Source organism: Wyeomyia smithii, chromosome 2 (assembly GCF_029784165.1).
Source record: "Wyeomyia smithii strain HCP4-BCI-WySm-NY-G18 chromosome 2, ASM2978416v1, whole genome shotgun sequence".
Classification (NCBI taxonomy): Eukaryota; Metazoa; Arthropoda; class Insecta; order Diptera; family Culicidae; genus Wyeomyia; species Wyeomyia smithii.
Genome location: NC_073695.1, coordinates 51,284,832 through 51,306,514, shown reverse-complemented (window position 1 = coordinate 51,306,514; position 21,683 = coordinate 51,284,832). Strand labels below are relative to the sequence as shown.

The window sequence follows — 21,683 nt, the reverse complement described above, 5'->3', positions numbered from 1 at the left end:
ATCGAAGTCGTCTAACAAACTTTCAATGAGAACAGCACGGCTGTCATCCCTGGGTGCTCCCCACGCCGTACCGTGAGGGTTGAAATCTCCCAGGATAAGGCGTGGAGTCGGAAGAAGTTCAGCTATTTGTGTCAGCTGCAACCGATTAATAGTAGCTCTAGGCGGAATGTAGACTGATGCAACAGTGAGGCCCTCACCAGCAATTGTTATATGGCAAGCAACAATTTCTATACCGTCAATTGCTGGGAGAGGAATACGGAAGAATGTGTAGCATTTTTTGATACCAAGGAGCACTCCACCATAAGAGTTTCCTCGGTCTAAACGGATGATATTGAAGTCTGGTACGGCTAGTGTCGTATCAGTTGATAACCATATTTCAGATAGCGCGAAAATATCGCATTTGCTATCGTGAACCAGAAGTTTAAATTTATCTAATTTGGGGATCAAACTTCTACAGTTCCATTGTATGATCCTTGTTGTCGATTCGTCACTTCTGTTGTCTAATTTAGACATCGAAGGATACGAACGCGAGGAGGGGCCATTTGGTGCTTAGTTGCTATCAGCATAGTTGTCGATGAGAACAGCTTAGTCGTAATCTGCCTTCCACGCGTTCGTGCGCCGGCGGCTAAAAATCCATTAGTCGAAACGAAAATCCGCCACCTCGTGGCGAGTAGATGTGCTCGTATGCCCGTGATGCACAAGCTGGCATACAAGATGTTCGAAGCGGGCGGGATAAGAGTTCTCCACCAACCGCATCGCGTGCAATGATCTTGCAGATGCGGTAATTCGTCGTTTTACTCGATGATTAACTTTCACAACCTTTCTCCGTCGGTAAGGCCGTCGCTGGGCCTGATTTTTAGCGGTGCAGCGAAACGGGTGGTCTTCTAGCAGTGGGTGGATTTTCCTCCGGTTAGCCGCAGCTCCTAGGGTGGACCTTCGTTTGAAGGATTAAGATGACCTGGCTTCTATGATCGCTATTGAGCGACACGCTCCCGCGTTTGTTTCCTCGATTCGATTTTCTATATAATTTTATCCTTTCGGCGGACACTAACGAGGTAAATCTTGATTTTGGTTTTAGGTTGAAATAAGCTTTAAGCTACACTTACATTTTACTTTATTATTGCACAATTCGATTAAACCTAAGTGGTTTAGCATGTTCTAGCTAACTAATTGATGCTTTTTCTGGCACTGCACCCACTAACGACTGTTCACCTTGGCAGTCCAATATCAAGAGAGCGACGTTAAGTTGTACAGGCTCATTTTGCCACAATTTTCCCGATCGAAGCCGAAGTATTTTCGAAAAATTTCGGTGGCTTAGAACGCTGAGTCTACATCCGTGATTCTCCCTCTGGCGAATCCTAGTCGAAATAGAGCAGATCGTAACCGCGAAAATAATTGAAGATCACTATGGGCTGGGACAGGATCTTGAAGGCAAGATTTGTAACCTCGTTACAGTCGGTAATTACGTTTTTCTGATTTGCACAAGTGTTGAGCAGATTTCGTTCGCGATTTTTTGAGTGCAGAAAATAAAATTTCATAAAAATCGTTCTCTTCAAGCAAACTGCGTAGATTCACGCCGTAAACCAGATTTCCATACGCTTTTAGCGCTCGATAATTGCAAAAGAAATTTCCCAAAACTTCACCTCTAGCTAACCAATTAGCATCTCCACACGAATAGCGAATCGGTTCGACGCAACTTTTTCGATTCAAATGAAATCTGGCTTCGCTAGTGCTGAATATGACGCCAGGTTAAATTTTTTTTTAATTCAGGATTTATGTTTTTAAAAAATTGAAAAAATAACTCTATAAATCCAAGCAGGATTATTAAAAACAAGAACAATATTATGAATAATTCAATAGTTTGTGAAAAAAAAATAGAATTTTAGTCATTGATATCTCGTTGGATTGAAAACAATTTTCTTTAATTTATAAAAATAATTTTTCAAAACATTTTTTCATGGTAAATATGTTAAAATTCATAGCCAATTTCAACCAATCGCGTGTCCGCAATGATGCAATTCGCTCCAACACAGCCGACACTAAAGCCATATTTGCCATATTTGAAGGAAAAACTTTTTTCGACAAAGTTGTTACATATGATAAAGCGCTTATTGAAAAAATATCAAAAATTAGGGTGACTCAAATTTTAGATGAAGTCAAGTATCTCACTTTTTTATCTTTTTAGATAGAAGAGAAAGTTTTTTTTTTAATGTTGTAGATCCGTTACTTCTCAGCAACTTTGTAGAAAAAGGTTTTTCGCTATCTTTGAAAACAACCAATTTAAATTTAAAAAAAACATTTTTCATTCAAATTTTTTATTTAAATTTTCACGTTGAAACTGTCGTTGAACGATTTTAGCGCTTTTTAATTGAAACAAAAATTATGCTTTTTCATTTGTTTGTCGTTCTTTTTGGGGAGAACATAAAAATTATCTCTTGGTCTCAATTTGAAGGGCACATTTGACTCTTGAAGAAATTTTTAAAAATATGTTATTTTTTATACTTGAGTTAATTAATGTTTATATGTTGTTTATATATGAGTCAAAGCACGCATATTTATTTTGTTGGTATTTTTCTTAAAACTAGAACTTTAATTTGAAGTAATGTGCATATTTCATAATTTTCAAGGTAAGAAAACTTAGCATTGCTTCAAGAACGTTTTTGTGGCCTTGAGAATGGCCGATTTTAATTTGTACTTAGCAGGAGGAACGGAACAACTCACTTGGAGATAGTATATTTCGTAATAGCTTTAGCTTCGGGCTCAGCGGCAAAGCAGCCAAGTTTAGCCTCCCGTACTATTCTGCCGGTACCCGCATAACTGTCCCATACTGATTTTGGTCACTTTTGAGGAATCGACTTAACTTTTATCATATTTTCTGGAAAAAAATTAAATTGATACTTTTGTATGGAAAAACATGGAAAAAAACCAAACTGTTTTTGTCCCATATTGAAAGTACCCGCATTACAGTCCCACTGCATAGTGGTGCAAAGTGCAAACATATAATTTTGCTCCAGATTAGTGTATATCGGATTATTTTAGGCATATATGAAGTATGTCATTTAATTAACTAGACTAATGTTGTTTTTCTGTAGATTGTAACGTTGCCAATGATACTGCCGGTTTCTGGTTGAATTTATATGTGATGGGGCAAGGGGAATGTTTTATCGGGCCCAGGGAAATGTTCTTCCGAATATCCAAACTGTTTCTCGTTCGAATAAAACAGGAAAAACGCATCATTCGATCGATTCCCACTTTTGTAGAAAATTAACCCAACCGTCCTTTTGGGGACGATCACTTGCTTTCAATTGAAGCAGTTAATGAGTTTTTCACATCTCAGCACTATACAGAACAGGTGAGTTTAATCCAGGTGGCGGATGTTTTTTCGCGCGCTTCATTCACATAGAATCGCGTTGTTTGACAAGAAAGGTGAAAAAAAACACAAACATTCCATTTCTCCGCAGTCGTGGAGATGCATATCTAAACTCAATTCGATTTAATGGTTTAGCCGGAGATTGCTCACGCGTTGCTTTCAGATAAGCGCATGGCAAATTGGAGTAGGTTTGTTCGGTTGATAAATATAGTGAATAATCTAATGACTACGCAATGTAAACTTTTCAAAGAACCGCCGTTCGCCGGAGTGTGTTTTTTTCTCGCGGAATATTGTGTTTTTGGTAATAGACAAATATTTAAACACTTCTATGCTCCTGGTGACAAATGGTCTTCGGATGCACTGCTCATCTAGATTCGCGGTGAAAGATACTCATCGTTCGCCTTCGTGATGAGTTAACTTCGCGCACAACATGGTTCGATTTGGTCACGATGACACATACTTTCCTTTCCATCGCAGTCGTGGAGATGCAGAGGTAAACTCGGTCACCGACAACAATTACTGTTAGACTTCCTTCCATACCCTAACGATCGCAAGGACGTGGGCGGCGCCGTTATCGATCTATACAAAGTGGTAGCTACTGAATAGTTGTAAACTAAAGATGGCAAACTAATCCCAAGTAGCCAGGAAAACCCGATTCTAGCTTTTTCCGATTCACTTTAATGGCAAATTCGAACCTCAACGCATATAATTTTTATTTTTTGTGTAAAATTGTTTTTTTTTCAGGGTAGTTTTTTTTTTGTTGGGGAATTAGAATTACGTTGTCCATTGATGTAAACTTTTGTAAAGTAGCTTGAAAACCACTCTAATAAATTTTGGTCGTCTCAATGAAAATTTAATGAAACTCTTCTAATTATAGGGGGATTAGGGGCATAATGAGCACACGGGGCGAAATGGGCACCCCTCTTTTATGCGAAACTACGCATTTTTTAATACAATACAGTATGTGGAACTTTTCCGTAGTTACTACAGTATCTCTTTACGTAGAATAAAAGTGGTTTGTCTGTTTAAAATATGGAAATATATTGAAAAAATCAACTTGGTTCCCGAATGTTGGAAAAATTATTATTATTGCGCACTGCAAAATAAGCTTCTACGGTCGTTTAAATGGCTCAATCAAATATGTAGACACATCGATATAACGTATGGGTCGTACCCTAAATTTCACCATCATTAAAGTTTTGATTTTAGGCTATAATTAGTGTTAAAGCCTCATGTTAACTTAAACTAATTCGATAGGGGCGAAATGGTCACCTTTAGGTGGGGTGAAATGAGCACACCTTGTCACATAAACTTACCTGAAATTCATCTCAGTAGACTTGTGAGTTTGTCTGTTTCCATAGTCAGTGTTTGTTTACAGTGATGGTGCGAACATATATTAGAAAATCTTTGAGACCGAATCATCACGGTCAGAAAAAGGAACTGCAGGCAGAATTGGCCACCATAAGGCGCGACGGGACATTCACGAAACAAGCCGCCAGGTATCACGGCATCCCGCGACAAACGTTGGCCTATAGTTGTACTTCTACCCAGTTTCAAGATATGTTCTATAAGAGTGCTCGTTATACCCCGTGGGTGCTCATTATGCCCCAGTGGGGTGCTCATTGTGCCCCACACATCAACTAATTGCTAGTTTTTGATGCATGAATCTAATTTGTGTTTTTCACCATTATACGATAAATTTTTCAATTTGTGAATAGTGTACCTTTTATTATAGATGGTTAATTCAAGTTTTGCACTGAAGACAGCTTAAATTTTTTGTCGTTTTCCATGCTTAAATCAGCAACTAAGTTAGGGTGCTCATTATGCCCCTATTTCCCCTATGTCATCACAGAATAATAAAACGAGTTTTAACTTTCATTTTGGTAAATGTCATTTTGCTAAATGATAAAATAGTTGCATTGTTCGACAGGTGACATTCAATACACAAAAAATCATACCGAGTCAAACCCTCCAGTCCCTAAACAGCGGCTAAATTTGGCAAACGGCAAGCCTCAATTTCAACATAATTCGCTGTTTTCTGAAACGTATTCTGGTAGCTTTTCAAGCAAAGAAAAAAAAACGCAAATATAGTTCATCGATTAGTTCACTTCAGGTTGCTACGAACATTCCTCCTTCGTTTCCTTGCTACTGGCGATTGGAGCGATAGAGTTCAAGCTGAAGGTATTTATCACACGAGTGAAAATTAGCACTTGTTTGCGTGTTTCAGGATGTTAAGCCTGTATCAGACTAACCGTTGCAGCGGTCAACCGCTATTGTTCCGTTCTTTTTCGACCAATCAGAACACAGCGGTCAACCGTCGCTTGTTGTTGTTGCAAAAAATAGAATCTTTTCTATTTTTGCCGCCGACCGTTCCCAACGGTTGCCGGCTGCTGTCATTGACATGGCGAAGGCAAACGAATCTCTTCACACCTACACAAGATCACATATAGAGACTTGACAAATGAAAATGTGTGCTTCTCTTTTTGGCACACACGACAGCCAGTCAAAACATTGATAGCACCGGCAACGCTGGTTGGCGATATCAATTTTCGACCAACGCACACTGCCAAAAATGAATCCAAATTCCCACTAATTAGAAGCCGCTGGGCTGGATATCTTAAATATAGCATTTCTTATGTAAAATTGGTCAACAAATTGATTGGCGATGGTTTCATTTTGGACAGGGCACGGGAAATGGTCTTTTTCGCCTCTTTTCACCCTATTTTTGAGTGTTTTTGGAAATATAGACCATTTCCCGTGCCCTGCACAGAATGAAAATATCAACCGTCGATTTATTGGCCAATTTTACATAAGAAATGCTATATTTAAGGTATCCAGCCCAGCGGCTTTTAATTAGTGGGAATTTGGATTTATTTTTGCCAGTGTGCGTTGGTCGAGATTTGACATCGCCAACCAGCGTTGCCGGTGCTGTCAATGTTTTGACTGGCTGTCGTGTGTGCCAAAAAGAGAAGCACACATTTTCATTTGTCAAGTCTCTATATGTGATCTTGTGTAGGTGTGAAGAGATTCGTTTACCTTCGTCATGTCAATGACAGCAGCCGGCAACCGTTGGGAACGGTCGGCGGCAAAAATAAAAAAGATTCTATTTTTTGCAACAACAACAAGCGACGGTCGACCGCTGTGTTCTGATTGGTCGAAAAAGAACGGAACGGTAGCGGTTGACCGCTGCAACGGTTAGTCTGATACAGGGTTTACTGTTGAACACCAATCGAGCGCGAATGGTGTTCGAACAGCGATTCGATTTGAAAAGTCAGTTTTTAACCCGCTGCTGTATGGGGCGCTGAAAGCATGACAGGGGGAACTAGAATTTCGATTCGTTGAGGCGTTGTTGAGCTTCGCACTTATAATTTCCTTCGGGTTCAAGCATAACGGGTTTGACAATTGATAGGGTGTTTACGGTTTTCTGTTTCAATGGAACGTGAAAAGTTTAATTAGTACAATTTTTATATTATGTTCACTAACATAACCGTTTGCTCAACGCAAACATCCATACTCATATTTTGCTGCAGACTCATACCAACTATTATAACGTGTTACGAATAAAGTGTGGCACGATGTTTTTATTAGAAATGATTTATTGGAAGATTGAGAATAGCGTGACATTGGACAAAGCTCTATGCAAAAAAAAGCTAATCGAATTCTATCGTACGCGGCTCACTATTGCATGTTCAACAGAATAATGGAGCAGCAGCAAATGATTCATGCAAAGCGCGCTGAATTTCCGGACACTCTTTCGTTCAAACTTCATGCCAAACGGTTGATTTTATGCTTGTTTTTGCGCATAAAAATGTTCTGGTATTTGTTCAAACGATAATCTACGGAAAAACAGGAAAGGCTCAACCACACTACTCGGTGGATTACATTGAGTTTTTTTTTTGTATCACATTTAGTTAAAGTGGAAAATAGGTATATAGTGGTATATTTCGGGGAGGCGCCTCCTGGGTAAATTGTTTGCACTTTCTTGTTAGATCCTTGGGCAGAGGGTGCCGCTTTCATGCACTAAATCACGATAGCGTTGAAATATATGCTCTTTTAAACCCTCGTAGCATGCCGTCAGCCAAGTGTTGGCGCTCGCGGAGTGAGGAAAATTGGCGACCTTTTGCGCTCTCCGATAGCGCGGGTAGTTTTCATTGACTGTTTGCTGTTTATGATTTACTAACATACATTGTAGTGAAGCATGTTCTAACTGAAGGCTACCGACCTACAGGGTGTCTTCGGTAGACATGCTTTTTTTTATAAATATATTCGACAAATAGAACCTGCTGTAATATTGTGAAAATTGCACTCTCTCAAATGATCATGACTGCTTCAGAGGCAAACCCTTGAACCAGTGCCATTTCAACTTACTCCTTATCTCTGATTGGCACGCTTCCGTTTAGCCAATTCATGTTGGTACTATTTATAAATGCAACCTTCACCGCCAAATACCGAAAACAGATGTTGTTCGCTTGCTAATGTATACAGAAAGTCCAAACACACAACGCGGCATGTACCGAAATGTCAACTGACCCGTCAGCGTCGTCAACAAGCTGAAATACACACGCACACACGAACCCCGCCGACTGGACAAGCGAATGTAAACAGAGATATATTACTGAACCGACGTAGAAATGAACAAGATAATAATAACTGACCAATTGGCCGAAACGATGCGACACATCTGGAGAGTGTGCGTAAGGTTGTTTTGTGCTCATCATGAAATCGATAGCAAAATTGTACTATTCGAAACTTTTATTACAAAAATAGAAATGAGCGATTATGCGTCGTCGGGTGAAGGTCAAACAATGAAAAGCAAGTTCCAGGTGAAAGCCACCGACGATGGGCAATTTGTCATCACTTAGTTGCGGGTGGCTGTTTATGGTAGTCAATTTCAATTTTCTTCTAACGAAAAAGTTTAGTTTATTTCAACGAAAGGAAACTCGTTAAACCTTTCGAACAGTTTTCGTTCCAACATTGAATACCCGGGCAGTAGAGCATAACAAAATCATAACTCATCAATAACATATTTAGCTATGAGGACTTATCGTGTTATTCGAAAGATATTCAAAGAAAGGTCCGGCTTTCCGACGAAGCTTTTTCATGATACCGAAACAAAAGCGTTGTACGGCTTTCACGTCGATATTTCGTATCTGTTGATTCTACCAATCAACTGTTTGAAGTTCGTTGCTCTCCAGTCATTTTTGTGCACCAAGGAACGTAAGATTCCAAAACAATCTTCAATTGAGCGACACTGAGGCAGATTCGTCGCGTTGCGTATCTTTGGTAAAAAAGGGGTCGAATGGTTGTTCAGTAACGTTTGTGATTTTTACCGTGTCCAAAACACATATCTTCCTTCGACATGGTGTTTGTGAAAAAATGGAATCAAAATTTTCTCTAAATATTTGTTCTGGTACCTACTCATTTTGATTGATGGTCAAACCACTGGACTTGAATGATTTAGGCAAAAAGAACGAAATTCTTCTTTGTCCATTACTTTGACCGGTCTTCCACCACCCTTATAGATCATTGCACACGAAAAATAACCTCACTTTTCTGATACTTCCCACGGTTTGTTTACAAGGTGTTCCATTCACTTTTTATGTGATAGGAGTGAAAATGAACGATACGAGTACGAAAAAGATGGGAAAACTCTTCGCCTATGCGAATTCGTTACTGAGACCTTTTGGTTTATTCTTGGAAATGCATTTTTCAACAAGACACTTCCGCATTTTTATTCGAGCCGGAAATTTTACTATGTAAACAAACCCGCGACAACTGTCAAATCTCTTTCTACTTTTTGTTTTGTGACGTCATCGTGCAATGATCTATTGCGAAGTGTGTTGAGGCTTGCAGGAAATTAGGCATAATACGAAAAACTTGCATAAAGAGGACAAGAAGCCTTTATTTACATACTCCCTTCGCTCTCTGCGCGTGTTTGTTGTTGAGTAAGAGCGCTCCAAAAGTTGCAAAACTTTAGTTGTCACCCTATATTAAATAGTCACGAAAGATACAGAAACGCTGTCGAGGGACAACCTTTGTGAAATAGTATGAAATTTTATTTGAAATAGAAATTGTTCGAATTTCCATTCAAAAAGTAAATTTGAGATCTTTCACTGAAAAAAGTTGGTTTCAACAACAAAAAGTGAATTTAAGATAAAAAAAAGTTATTTTAAATTTCTCCATTCTCAAAAAACTATCAATATTAACCTAACATTGTGTAGTTTTTGTGGAAAATAACAAGATTTCCAAATAGTGCGTTATATTGAGAAAGCGTATCAGTTCTATTGTCGGGATAAACTGTGAAGACATGAAATAAAGGCGGAGCTAGTTAGAAGGTAGCTCTGAAATATCACCAGTTTAGAAAAAACTTCACCAACCGAATAAAACATTGGTATTCAAGATCTGTTAGTGAAAGTAACATTGCATGCATAGAAAACTCACTCAAACTCACATTTCTCACTCACTTTTCTCAGAGATGGCTGGGCCGATATTCATAAAATTGATTGCAAATGAAAGGCCTAGTTGCGCCATAGGTTGCTATTTAATTTCATTGCAATCGGATTTTAAGTTTAGAGGTTATGTATCAAAATGTAAAAATCACGAAACATCAATATCTCAGAAACCATACAACCGATTTCAATAAAACTGGTTGAAAATGATCGGGCTGTCTCCAAAACCCTTAACTTTTATATTTCGTAATGATTGAACATATGATTCAAAAGTTATGTAATGAAAAGTTATCCTGAGGTTATTTAAACTCACTCATTTTTCTCAGAGATGGCTGAGCCGATTTTCACAAAACTAGTGTCAAATGAAAGGTCTAGCTGCCCCATAGGTTGCTATTGAATTTCATTGTAATCGGATTGTAACTTTGTCCGTTGTTAATAAAAATGTGAAATCACATAATGAAAGTAAACATATTGACTTTCCCCTGACGATCACTGGCTAATTAAAAGGTAGAAAAGTGATCCAAATGGCTGAATGTCATACACTACTCGACTCAGTTCGACGAATCAAGCATTTTCTGCATGTATGCATGTATAGGTGTACATGTGTGTGTGGGTGTGGGTGTGTACGTGTGAATGTGCACCTTTTTTTCGCACTCACTTTTCTCAGAGTTCGTCTGACCGATTCTTCCTATCTTGGTGTCAAATGAAGGGTCTATTTGCCGCTTAGGTTGCTATTGAATTGCATTGTAATCAAACTTTCAGTTTTGGCGCTGCGGAAATATGTGAAAATCGCTTCTATATCTCAGATGCTATGAACATAGTTGAATTCAAGTAAATGGGCTTTAAAATCCTTAAACAATGAATTTCATAATGTTTAAACATGTGGTTTAAAAGTAATAGAAAGAAACGTAACTATTTCAATGTTTGCGGCCTTGCTCGGGATTGAAGTTGAAATTAAATGTCATTTCTATCATTTCACTTTTTCTTTAGCACAAATATTAAGTCGAATTTCACATACTGTACCTAAATTATTACTTTATATATAACATCAATTTTCTAGTACCCAAAGAGTGGAAATACCTCCATTGAATTGTATTTGACAATTTAAGGTTGTTTTCCAGAAATCAGAAGCTACTATGTATCTAGAGATTTAAAATGGCGTCCTAAGTTGATTTCTGTCCTCTGGGTGTAACGCTTCCGCAATACTCATAATAGATGATATTTGGTCATCTTAAGTTGTTTTCCAGAAATTGAAAGTCGGCTTCTTCGCCATTGAAATACCCGGATTAGGCAAAATTTGGCCATTTTAGGATGTATTCCTGCAACCAGAAGTAGTCATCTGGATTTTTCTCGTGATATATTTGAAACATATTTATTTCATGGTATTTGCCTATGTATTTTTTAATGTATGCTCATATGTGTATGAATGTTAGGTTTTGAATGTTCGGTATAGTTGTGCTGTTGGCTATCCGAAATTCCTTATTTAGAGTGAACAATGAAACCAGCAGAAATTTTCAAGGAATATTTTTTTTTCTTAAATCGTGTAAATCTATTTTAACATATAATAAGTTTGAATTAGAAAAGCTGGGTCTCACCGTTAGGTGGATTAATTTTAGTTTTTTTTTTCTATTGGGTCCAGAATTCCAGATTTAACATTAAAACCAGCTGTGATAAAAAATATGACAAAAAGAAAACAAATCCTCAGCATTGTCAAGCTCAGAAAACAAAGTGGACCAAACAACACAGCTGACTACTGATAGTGATTGAACTGTTCATTTCATTTGAGAGGAAGAAGGGTGATACGCAATAAATTTGTACATGATGCGTTGAGGTAAAATATGATTTTTTTAAATTTTTCATTTTTTTATAGTCACAAGCTCTAAGGAAAAATATTTTATGACGATTAGTTTCAAAAACTAAGAGACATCATTTGAGCAATTATAAATTTCTGACAATAACCTTTTTTGATAAAGATTTCTAAATATTGGGGAATATAGAAATGGTGCTGCCAATAACTAGAGTGGCAACTTGAATCCTAACTAACAAACCGCGGCCGTTTATTTTCTGAAACTAACGTATTGTGGTAGAAGGCTTACTGGTAGCACGGCTGACTCTAGTGCACGTTTGAATTATTCGCTCAATCAAAATTTGTATTTAATGTATTTTGTCATCGATTTTCTCGCTGAAACTAGTGTGTTTTATGTAGGGAGAGTAACTGCAGGCTGTGGAGGCACTCGAATATGCAACAAATTCAGCAACGGATTGTTTGATATTTGTGATGTGTTGCTTAAACATGTACCCACTAGTGACACTTTCGAGTGCCTATGTTACTGCCGCACCGACATCATCGGAGTAGCCATCAATGGAAATTATGACAACTGGGGTTTTCTTAATATTCTTGTTATTTTTTCTGTTTCTTTGTTTTCTTTGATGCTGGTGGTACAATCAATACCCTAGTGTATATAATTGTTTTAAAGAACCAAGTGCTTTCCTGGATGAAAGCCTACTTTTCTTAGAATCAATTCGTTGTTCTATAACAGGTTGGAGCGCCATGTCTAGGGTCACATTGGACCTAACGGTAACTGATGAAAAACATTAAGTTTTGGTCGGAAGATCTGTGGCCCCCTAGAAGTCCAGTACGTAACCCGTTGGATTACTCGATTTGGGCGTATTGTGAAAACCGGAAAAACATTTCATTCTAGTTTAAATACTCGCAAGTCTGCCGTAACTAGGGTGGTTTACCGGTAAAACAAAAACCGGTAAAACCGATATTTTTTTCAATACCGAAATACCGGTATTGAAGAGGCGAAAAAACCGGTATTTTCGGTATTTTTCTTAAAATTCAAAAAATATTGACACAATATTCATAAATCATTGTAAAGCTAATGAATGCTACCTACTTAGGTAGGCTTCACAAATCACATGACGGTGTATATAATAAATACATTTAGACAGAAGCAACATTGAAAATTAATTTGTTTTTACCTATTCATCAAGGGGAATGGGAGTTCCGTAGCCGCAAGGTTACAGAGTCCGCTTTGGTAAGCGAGTGGTCGTGGGTTCGAATCTCAGTAGAATCAGGCCAGTAGGTTGTCAAAGAACTTTTACCATGGGTTTATTCTCAGGCTCCCCATTACGTACCCTTCCTTCAATCTGAATTCTAAAGTTACCCTCCTAGTTGACTCTTCTCCTAACAAAAATAAGTCCCTATTATAATAAAACTGGTGTGAGTAACATATGAAAGTTCTCTCCAGGGAATTGTGACTAGGCGATATTGTTAGGATGGACAGAGGCTCGGTATAGTAAAGCAGTAAGCTTGAAACGGAAAGGTAATTACACACAAGCACTGATATGCATGATAAGCGTATCACTTACTTCAATAGTGTTACTGCTAATAATATGAAGTGCGGAATACAGAAAACACCTGGGCAATATCACAATAGATCTAAACTCTGGTCGCAGTGCTGAGTCCACACAGCAAAAAAATTCATCAATTTTATGTTTCCTTCTTGTTTGTTCTGCTTGGAATTAGACGATGAGTTTGTGTGTATTGATAATATGTCAAAAAACTTCATATCAATCAAGCAGAACTTTTATTTTCTAATAGAACAGCTAATCACTTTACACACTCATACATACAGAGACAACTCGTGGGTTTTGAACGTACCAGCTCAACTACAAATTCTGAAAATCATAGTTTGGGGCAATAATCACAATCATGTCCGCGAAAAAAAAGCGAGTCATTATTCGTTTTGTGCTGTTTAAAAGTAAAACTAAAAAAATAATAAATAAATATAAATTTGGATTAAAAATTTATTTTTTTGTTTGGCGTCTCCGTATACCACCGGTTACACCAAGTTATGGGCAAATTGCTCCCGATACAAAGTGTTTATAGGATGAAATAATCAATCAATAAAGAATTCCATCCTTAAAAATTACTGCTCCATATTTTGAAAAAGTGAAATTGAAATAGTTTCAGCATGGTCGAAGCTTCGTCGCCCAAACCGCAGCGGATTTTATTAGCAATAATTTTAGCTGAGAAACTCAGGTTCAACTGGTTCAACTGAATTTGGACGAACTGCCTAAAGAGCATCGAACACAATAGAGAAGTATCTGTCTTCGATTCCTTCGGTTTCATAAAATGTAAATTCTTGTCCGATCGTCATTTAATTTTCTTCTTCATTCATTTACTCTGCTCAACAGTTTCAAATATTGTTTCTCTAAGAATTTTAAAGTTATTCAATAATTTAAAACTAGTTATGCGATGTGAAGGAAAATTGAAACAATAATCTGCATGTTTTTGTTAATATGAGTTTAGAACTTATGTTCTTCGTAATCATATCACTGGATCCATCCACTGAAGTTTTTCAAACACTGTTAAATTTAAACTGTGGTGTATGTGGATTGTATACCACAAGAGATCAAAACAATGGTCGCAGTGACCCAAATCTTAAAAGAAATCAGGGACGTAATGAAGCATAGGTACTCATAAATGCAAAAACATAATTATACAGCGACACGTCCATAGATGCAACCTGGGACGTTCGGTAAAAAATGAAATTTCAAATCCAAATTTATGTATATATTTAATTGTTTTTCAGTTTTATTTTTAAATAGTACAGAGAGAATGACGTGCGTTTATTCCGCGAACATGATTGTCATTACTTCCCCAAACTATGATTTTCAGAATTTTGTAGTTGAACAGGTAGGTTCAAAGACCACGAGTCGCCCCTGGTTTGTATTAATCTGAAAAAAATGAAAATACCGGTTTTACCGGTTTTTATTTTTATGAATACCGAAATACCGGTTTTTCGAAAAGTCGGTAATACCGACCACCCTAGTCGTAACGCATATTTTGGTTGTCGATATCGGAAATTATGGTCGATTCACCCATTGAAAAGATAATGAAAGGAGTCCAAGTTTTCTCTCATGTGACTTATCTATCTTATAGAAACCCGATCAGAAGAGCATAACAGAAAACTTACAACATTCTATCAACAGGAGATACAAATAACATATTTTGATACGATTTTGTATTTTCCCGTATACTTATGATAAATAAATAGAATCAGAATGAGTTATCATAACAAATCGTGAAATGAAGTTGTTCTGAAAAAGTCTAACGAAATTTTTGTCTCTATCAAAACTTGCTGTTTCTAACAACGGTTGTTATTATACTGTTCTATATGCTATCATATATTGTTAGAAAGCTGATACGTTGGTAACAAAGTTTGATATGGGTCTGATACTGGTAGAATCATTCTTGTTATAATTTCTGTTATTTTAACACCTAACGGAATCAAATTGAAAACACAACCTGATATGTTTTTCTCGTAACAAACTAACAGCTTCTGTTACATTTTTGTTTTGTCTTCCCGATCGGGAAGCCCTTAAAATCCCGTTGCTATCTAAAAAGCAATCTTGTAATTCTGTTGAAATAAGGCATTATAAAATCTTATTTAATGTTTTTTTTCTTCATTGAATGATTTCACTAAAAATAGTAGTGCGAATGGGTCTTATACTGTAAAAATTATCGAATAAAAATAATAATAAAATGTTACTGTTTTGTGCCAAACAACATTTCAAAGTAGGTGCAATATTTTGCACCACGCGAAAATCTAACGTGCTAAGAGGTATAAAATGATACTTAGTAACAACATCACGCTCATTAATATTAATTATCGAATCCAAACTTTTAGCATACCTTAGGCACATTGACTAATATCATCACATCTAGCTGCGATTTCCCAATTCTAGTTAAACTTGATGGTTCAGGTCAAGTTGGTCACTTTGAACGTCCTTTCGAGTTTCTTGTTGTTGTTTTCAATTATTTCAATGTACTTAACAGTGAGACATAGCATAAGAAAAACAAAAACTAACCAGATTTCTTTTCATATTCTTGCAGAGCCCAACAACGCGATGGATATATCTCCAATGAAAAGCAACCGCAAGGTTCGATTCTCTCTTCCGGACAGTAACATTCCCACGATTTCTGCTGCTGGACCACAGCAGAAACAGCGCCTGTACCACGGGACGCTGCAGTACGTAAACGGGACCCTGGTCAGCCAACCGGCCACACCCGCGCCAAGTCCACCAACCGTTGGTCTCGAAGTGAACCGTCAGCAACCGCAGCTGCAACAAACACCGCTGAGACCGCCGAAGACAAAAGACTCGAACACTAAAATTGTCCTCCATTTGCGACCTTCTACTGGCGCAGATAAATTTGAAAATGTAGACATTTTAGGTAAACCGGCCGCTGCCGGTACTCTCGACAAGGGTTCAAGAAAACCGTCGAAAGCCGGTGTGTCAAAAACAGAAAACAGAACTTATCGAACACTTCCGCAAATCAATCAAAAATTTCCCAGCAGCGAAGATTTAAACCATCACTCGAACGCCCCTCGAGAAATTTGCCACCGACATAAATCAAATGACGATCCTGGACCCAAAGATGCCAATAATAACGCTCACCAAGCTAGAAAACAAACTGTCACACTAAGATCGCTTTCGAATCTTAATCCTCCCACGGTGGGGTCAAAAGCAGCTTCCGGTCGACCACGTTCCAAATCGGTAGGTAAAATCAGCTCGTGCAAAAGTGGAAAACCGCTGATTTCTTCGCATCTGCAACAGCAGGAAAGCAACATTACAATTAAAGTACAGGAAAGTTCACCGTCACGGAGAGTTAGTCTGGCGGAAAATGCTGATTCTAGCTCAAACAGCAAACGTCATGGTATGCCAACGAATGGAGGAAACGGAGGCGAAGGTGAATCAATTGCCGCCAGTCCTATCGCGAGGCCAAAATCCCAGTATGCCCACTGTAACTTCCTAACGGTGCCAGAGTTCACCGATCGGTACGAAGGCATGGAAACTGTTGTTTCCGCATCGGTCACTGCCGCCCCCGACGAGGACGGGGAAGACGAAGACGGCGCTGGAGAGGACACCCGACTGAATGATAATCGAACTAATGCTGTCGACATTATCGAGTTGAGGAAAAGTGGCGGAACTCGTGGATCGAGGCGAGCTGTTAATGGAAATAACATCGATGCTAATAGTGGTAAGGAACAAGTAGCCAGCCACTTCTGGTGTGCGTTTTGGTTTGAGAATTTTGCACATAGCGTGGTACCTTGTTCGAATACGAATGGGACACAAGTAGTGTCTGGTTTGATTCGCACTAAATAAAATTGCTTTGATTAAATTAATAGAGTACCGCAAGGTTTCACGTGCTTAGCTTTTTTGTTGTTTATTTAGAGTTTAAGATATCTGCTTTTTTCAATCTTTCTTCCTTCACACTGTTTACCACTAATTCATTTGTTTGATTTATTTGATTTTTTGTCATCTATATTTCAGAACATCCATAAATGACGTAGCTTTTTTAGGCTTTTTTTGACACCCCCTCCCCCATCGTAGCATTTTGTCACAAAACCAGGACCCCCCTCTAGATAATTACGTAGCTTTATAACAACCCCCCCCCCCCCCCACATAATAATTTTTTTTTTTGCAAATTTTATTATCAAAAACATACCTTGTGTCATAAATGAACAACAAAAGACAAGGAAGTAATAAAAATAACCCTAAACATACCATACAGTGATAAAAAAGAACAATCAGAAAAAATTCAATTTCTTTTTCTTAGTTTAATATTTGCTACGTAGCTTGACTTCACCCTCCACCCTCCCCTTGTCACATTTCGTCACAAAACTGCAAACCCCTTCTTCCCCCCGAATGCTACGTCATTTATGAATGTTCCCTTTCTAAGCGATGCATGTGTATGAAATATGGTCTTTCCATTGCTTTTGAATAAAAAGGAAACGCATGGTGATTTTTGAGAGTCACTTAGTTTTGACTTCACCAGACGGTACTAAAATCCGAAGCCAAATCCAATCTAAACCTAAATCAAAATTTAAAATCCAATTTAAAACCAATCAAAATTCTGTTCAATTTCTAATTCAAGCCAAATACAATTCAACTTAAATCCAAATTCAATCTAAACCCAAACTATAAAATTTCTAATCAAAAATGAATCTAAATCCTTTTCAAATTCTAATCCACTTCAAGTCCAATTTCAACTTAGATTCCATCCAAGCTCAAGCCAAATCCAATCCATACTCAACCCGATTCAATCTAAATCCAATCCAAATCCAGTCAAAATCCAACCAAAATCCAAGCCAAATCTAATCCAAATCCAATCCAAATTCAATTTCAGTCCAATCCTAAACCCATTCTAACGTTTGTGGTAAAAAATGGATTTTTTTCAGATGGTAATGAAAAAAAAACTAAGACAGATAATTGAGTTGGATAAATTTTCAATTAATGGTAATTATATTATCTTATTTGCAAAAAAATCTACGCTCTTGCGAGCGGCATTCCGGCAGTTAACCGGAACATTCGCCAAGGCGGACGAAAACATGTGTGTAGGCATGTTTTTAGGCTCTTTTTTCGTTTTTTGCATCAATTCCTCCTCCGTTTTCGCGATAAAATTGCTGGAATATATCTTGCGCTTCAAGTTTGCCCAGATATTCTCGATGGGACGCAGCTGGGGGACGTTGGGCGGATTCGCCAACTTCGGTACCACATCGACATTCAGCCGCTCCATCTCCTCCAACGATCGATTCAAGTAGTGGGCCGACGCCAAATCTGGTCAGAACACCGTGTCTTCGCCCTTATGGTATATCTTGATGAACGACGCAATTTCTGGCAGGCACTTCGTACTATAAATTTTACCGTTCACGGCCAGCCCGGAGCGAAAGTAGATCAATTTTGACATCCCTTTCTCGCTGATTGTCAGTCACAGCAACATCTTCTTGGGGAACTTAGTCTGTAATATAAATTTCACCTCAAAGCTCACTTCCTTCGTGGGAGAAGTGAAATACGAGGTTCCCTGCCAGTCGTTGCCATCCAGGGTGAGATAGATCTCGTCGTCCATCACCACTGCCACGTAGCGATTCGCCGGGTAAATCGACTTGACCATCTTATTCAACCACTGTCGCTGCGTCATTTCCTGCAGCTCCGAGCCCAGTGGACGGGACTGCCGCTTCCTGACATGTATGTCCATGTTCTCCAGATACTGTTTCACTGTTTTACCGTATGCACCAACCTCCCGGCCAAGTGCACGCAGCGATGTAGTCACTTTCATTCCTCTTCAGCATACTTTGAAGCTTCTTGTCGCTCAGGGTCGTTGGCCGTCCGGAACCGGGCTTTCTTTTGATGCTCTGATCGTTGTCCAATAGTGTCAAGATGTTGTAGATGCCGGAACGGGCATATCCGGCGTCCACAAAGTGCCGCACGATGTCTGTTTTTGCCGCGGCGGGATACCGTTCTTTGAACGCGCACACTTCTGAACGGAGTAGCTTTACTTTTTCGCCATCACAGTTAGAGTTTGACTGATAGAGCTGTCAATTTTTTTTTGCTAACTGGTGGGTTATTATGATAGATGATGCATGAGTAGTTTCGTAAGTACGATTTAAAGTAAACCAATGAAAAATCGGCAAGTTTTGTCCATTTTTGCCTTTCTCCTAGAAAGGTATAGCAATCACTGCAAAAACCAAAGGTATAAAAGTGCTCCAAAGGGTCGAATCTCGTATATCAATCGACTTAGTTCGACGAGCTGAGCATTTTCTGTATGTGTGTCTGTGTGTGTATGTGTGTGTGTGTGTGAGTGTGTGTGTGTGTGTGTGTGTATGTACAATCTCCCAATCTCACTCGATTTTCTCAGAGATGGCTGGACCGATTTTCATGAAACTAATTGCAAATGAAAGGTCTAGTTGCCCCATAAGACCCTATTGAATTTTATTGTAATCGGATTTTAGTTTCGAGGTTATGTATAAAAATGTGAAAATCACAAAACTTCATTATCTCAGAAACTACACAACCGATGTGATCAAAATAGGTATCAAATAAACGGGCTGTCTTTAAACCCCTTAAACAACGAATTTTATGATGATTGAACATGTAGTTCGAAGGTTATGAAAAGAAACGTGTTCAGAAAACTTCATCAAATTCACTCGTTTTGCCAAAGACGACATCACTGATTTCAACAATCTTAGTTTTAAATTGAAGGTTTAGTTGCTTCATTGGTACCCATTTAATTTGATTATAACACTGGTTGACAAAATCGAAAAAAAAATGCTGCGCTAAAGCTCATAATAGTTGCCCTGGAAAGAAAAAAATTCACAGGAAAAGCTATAATTTTTCATTTCTTCTTAGTTTGACCTTCGGGGCAACACTTGTGTTGACCAGTGTAATCAGACTTTTATTTTATCCATTATGTGTTAAATAGTAAAAATATTGAAAATCTCTTCTTTCAAAGATTACACGACTTATCTAAAGAAAACAGGTGTCGCGAATTCGGATTTCAAAATAAAGTATGAAGTTGATTCCTGGTCTCTGAGCATCATCCCGTGTACTGAAAAACTCACATTGGGTAATGTTTGTCCCTTTTAGACTGGTAGAAACCGGAAACTACTGTCTAGAAATTTAAAATGGCGTCTGAAGATGATTTCTGGCCTCAGGGTATCATACCGCTTCCCCAAATAATATTGGATGATATTTGTCACTTTAGGCTGTTGATCGGAAACTGTCGCCATCTTCGCCATAGAAATACCTAGATTAGGCAGTTCGGCAATTTAATGATGGATTTTATGATTTTATGATTATCAGGCAACCAGAAGTGGTCATCTGGATTGAAAATTGGGTTTTAGGTCGGATTCTGGCCAATGGGTATAATCCAGGTTTCAAGAACCCATATTGATTGGTATTTGGCCATTCATTGGATGCCTCTCAGAAACGATCAGTAATATTAACTGCGTTAAAGAATTTCAATTTCACTAATAAGATCATTCAAATTAATGTATAAGGAACAACATTTAATTATACATTATTTGAAATCTGCTGACTAACGTTGACTTAAAGAATCTGAATATTTATAGGCAGTATAATAATCGATCGAGTACAAATCGATTATACCACAATCAAAAACAAAATCGCATCATATGGTAGAAAGAATTTAATGTTATTTGCATGTATATGTGTTAATTTATATTCATATCGTCGGTTTCATGCAACACTGTCACAACTCAAAAAACATAGTTTCGAGAACAACGCGTTTGAAAATTTGCGTCAAAAATTTATTTTTCGATTTTCAAGAAAACTTTGAATTTTTAGATTACCAATCCTTATTTAACACCTTTGGGTCTATTACTCACATATTACGTGCTCACATTGTCCAAGTTAAAACCTTATTTTTACTAACTTTATGGAGAAATTTGGATTTGAGCAGCAAAGGCACTTCTACTCATAACTCTGGAACTTTTGTGATTTTCGAAATGGGATTTCGTGTGATGAAACTTAACAGTATTTGGCATCGTTTGCCATCAAAAACTCAAAAATGCAAGATTTTGAGTTGTGCCAGTGTTGCACGAAGCCGATGATATGTTAAATTTTAAATGTTCGGTATAGTTGTGCTGTTGGCTACCGAAAATTTGTTGTTTGGAATGAATAACAAATCCAGCAGAAATAATCAAGGTGTATTTTTAAGTGTGGGAGTAAATCTATTTTAACAAATTATAAGTTCGAAGGAGAAAGGCTGGGTCTCACCGCTAGGCGGATTAACTTAGGTTTTTTACCGCAAACGTTAATCAAATCCAGATACAATCTTATCCAAATTCAACCCAAACCTAAACCTCATCCAATTCAGAACAGATCCAAATGGAACATAAATTCAATCCAAATCTAATTCAGATCAAAGCCAATATAAATACAAAACAAATTCAACCCAAATCCAATTCAAACCAGATCTAAATCCAATCCGAATCTAATCCAAACCCAATTAAAATCTTATACAGACACAAATCCAATCCGAATCCAACCTA

At 37.9% G+C, this 21,683-nt stretch overlaps 1 protein-coding gene across 1 annotated transcript in view; it reads left to right on the top strand.

Annotated features, from left to right (window-relative positions):
- The window catches only part of LOC129726202 (uncharacterized), a 74,118-nt gene that overhangs the window by 8,128 nt on the left and 44,307 nt on the right, over positions 1-21,683 (top strand). Inside the window, exon 2 of the mRNA XM_055682942.1 lies at positions 15,725-16,870. Within this exon, the coding sequence (XP_055538917.1) occupies positions 15,739-16,870 (1,132 nt within the window). The 5' untranslated portion in view covers positions 15,725-15,738. The remainder of the gene's footprint in view (positions 1-15,724; positions 16,871-21,683) is intronic.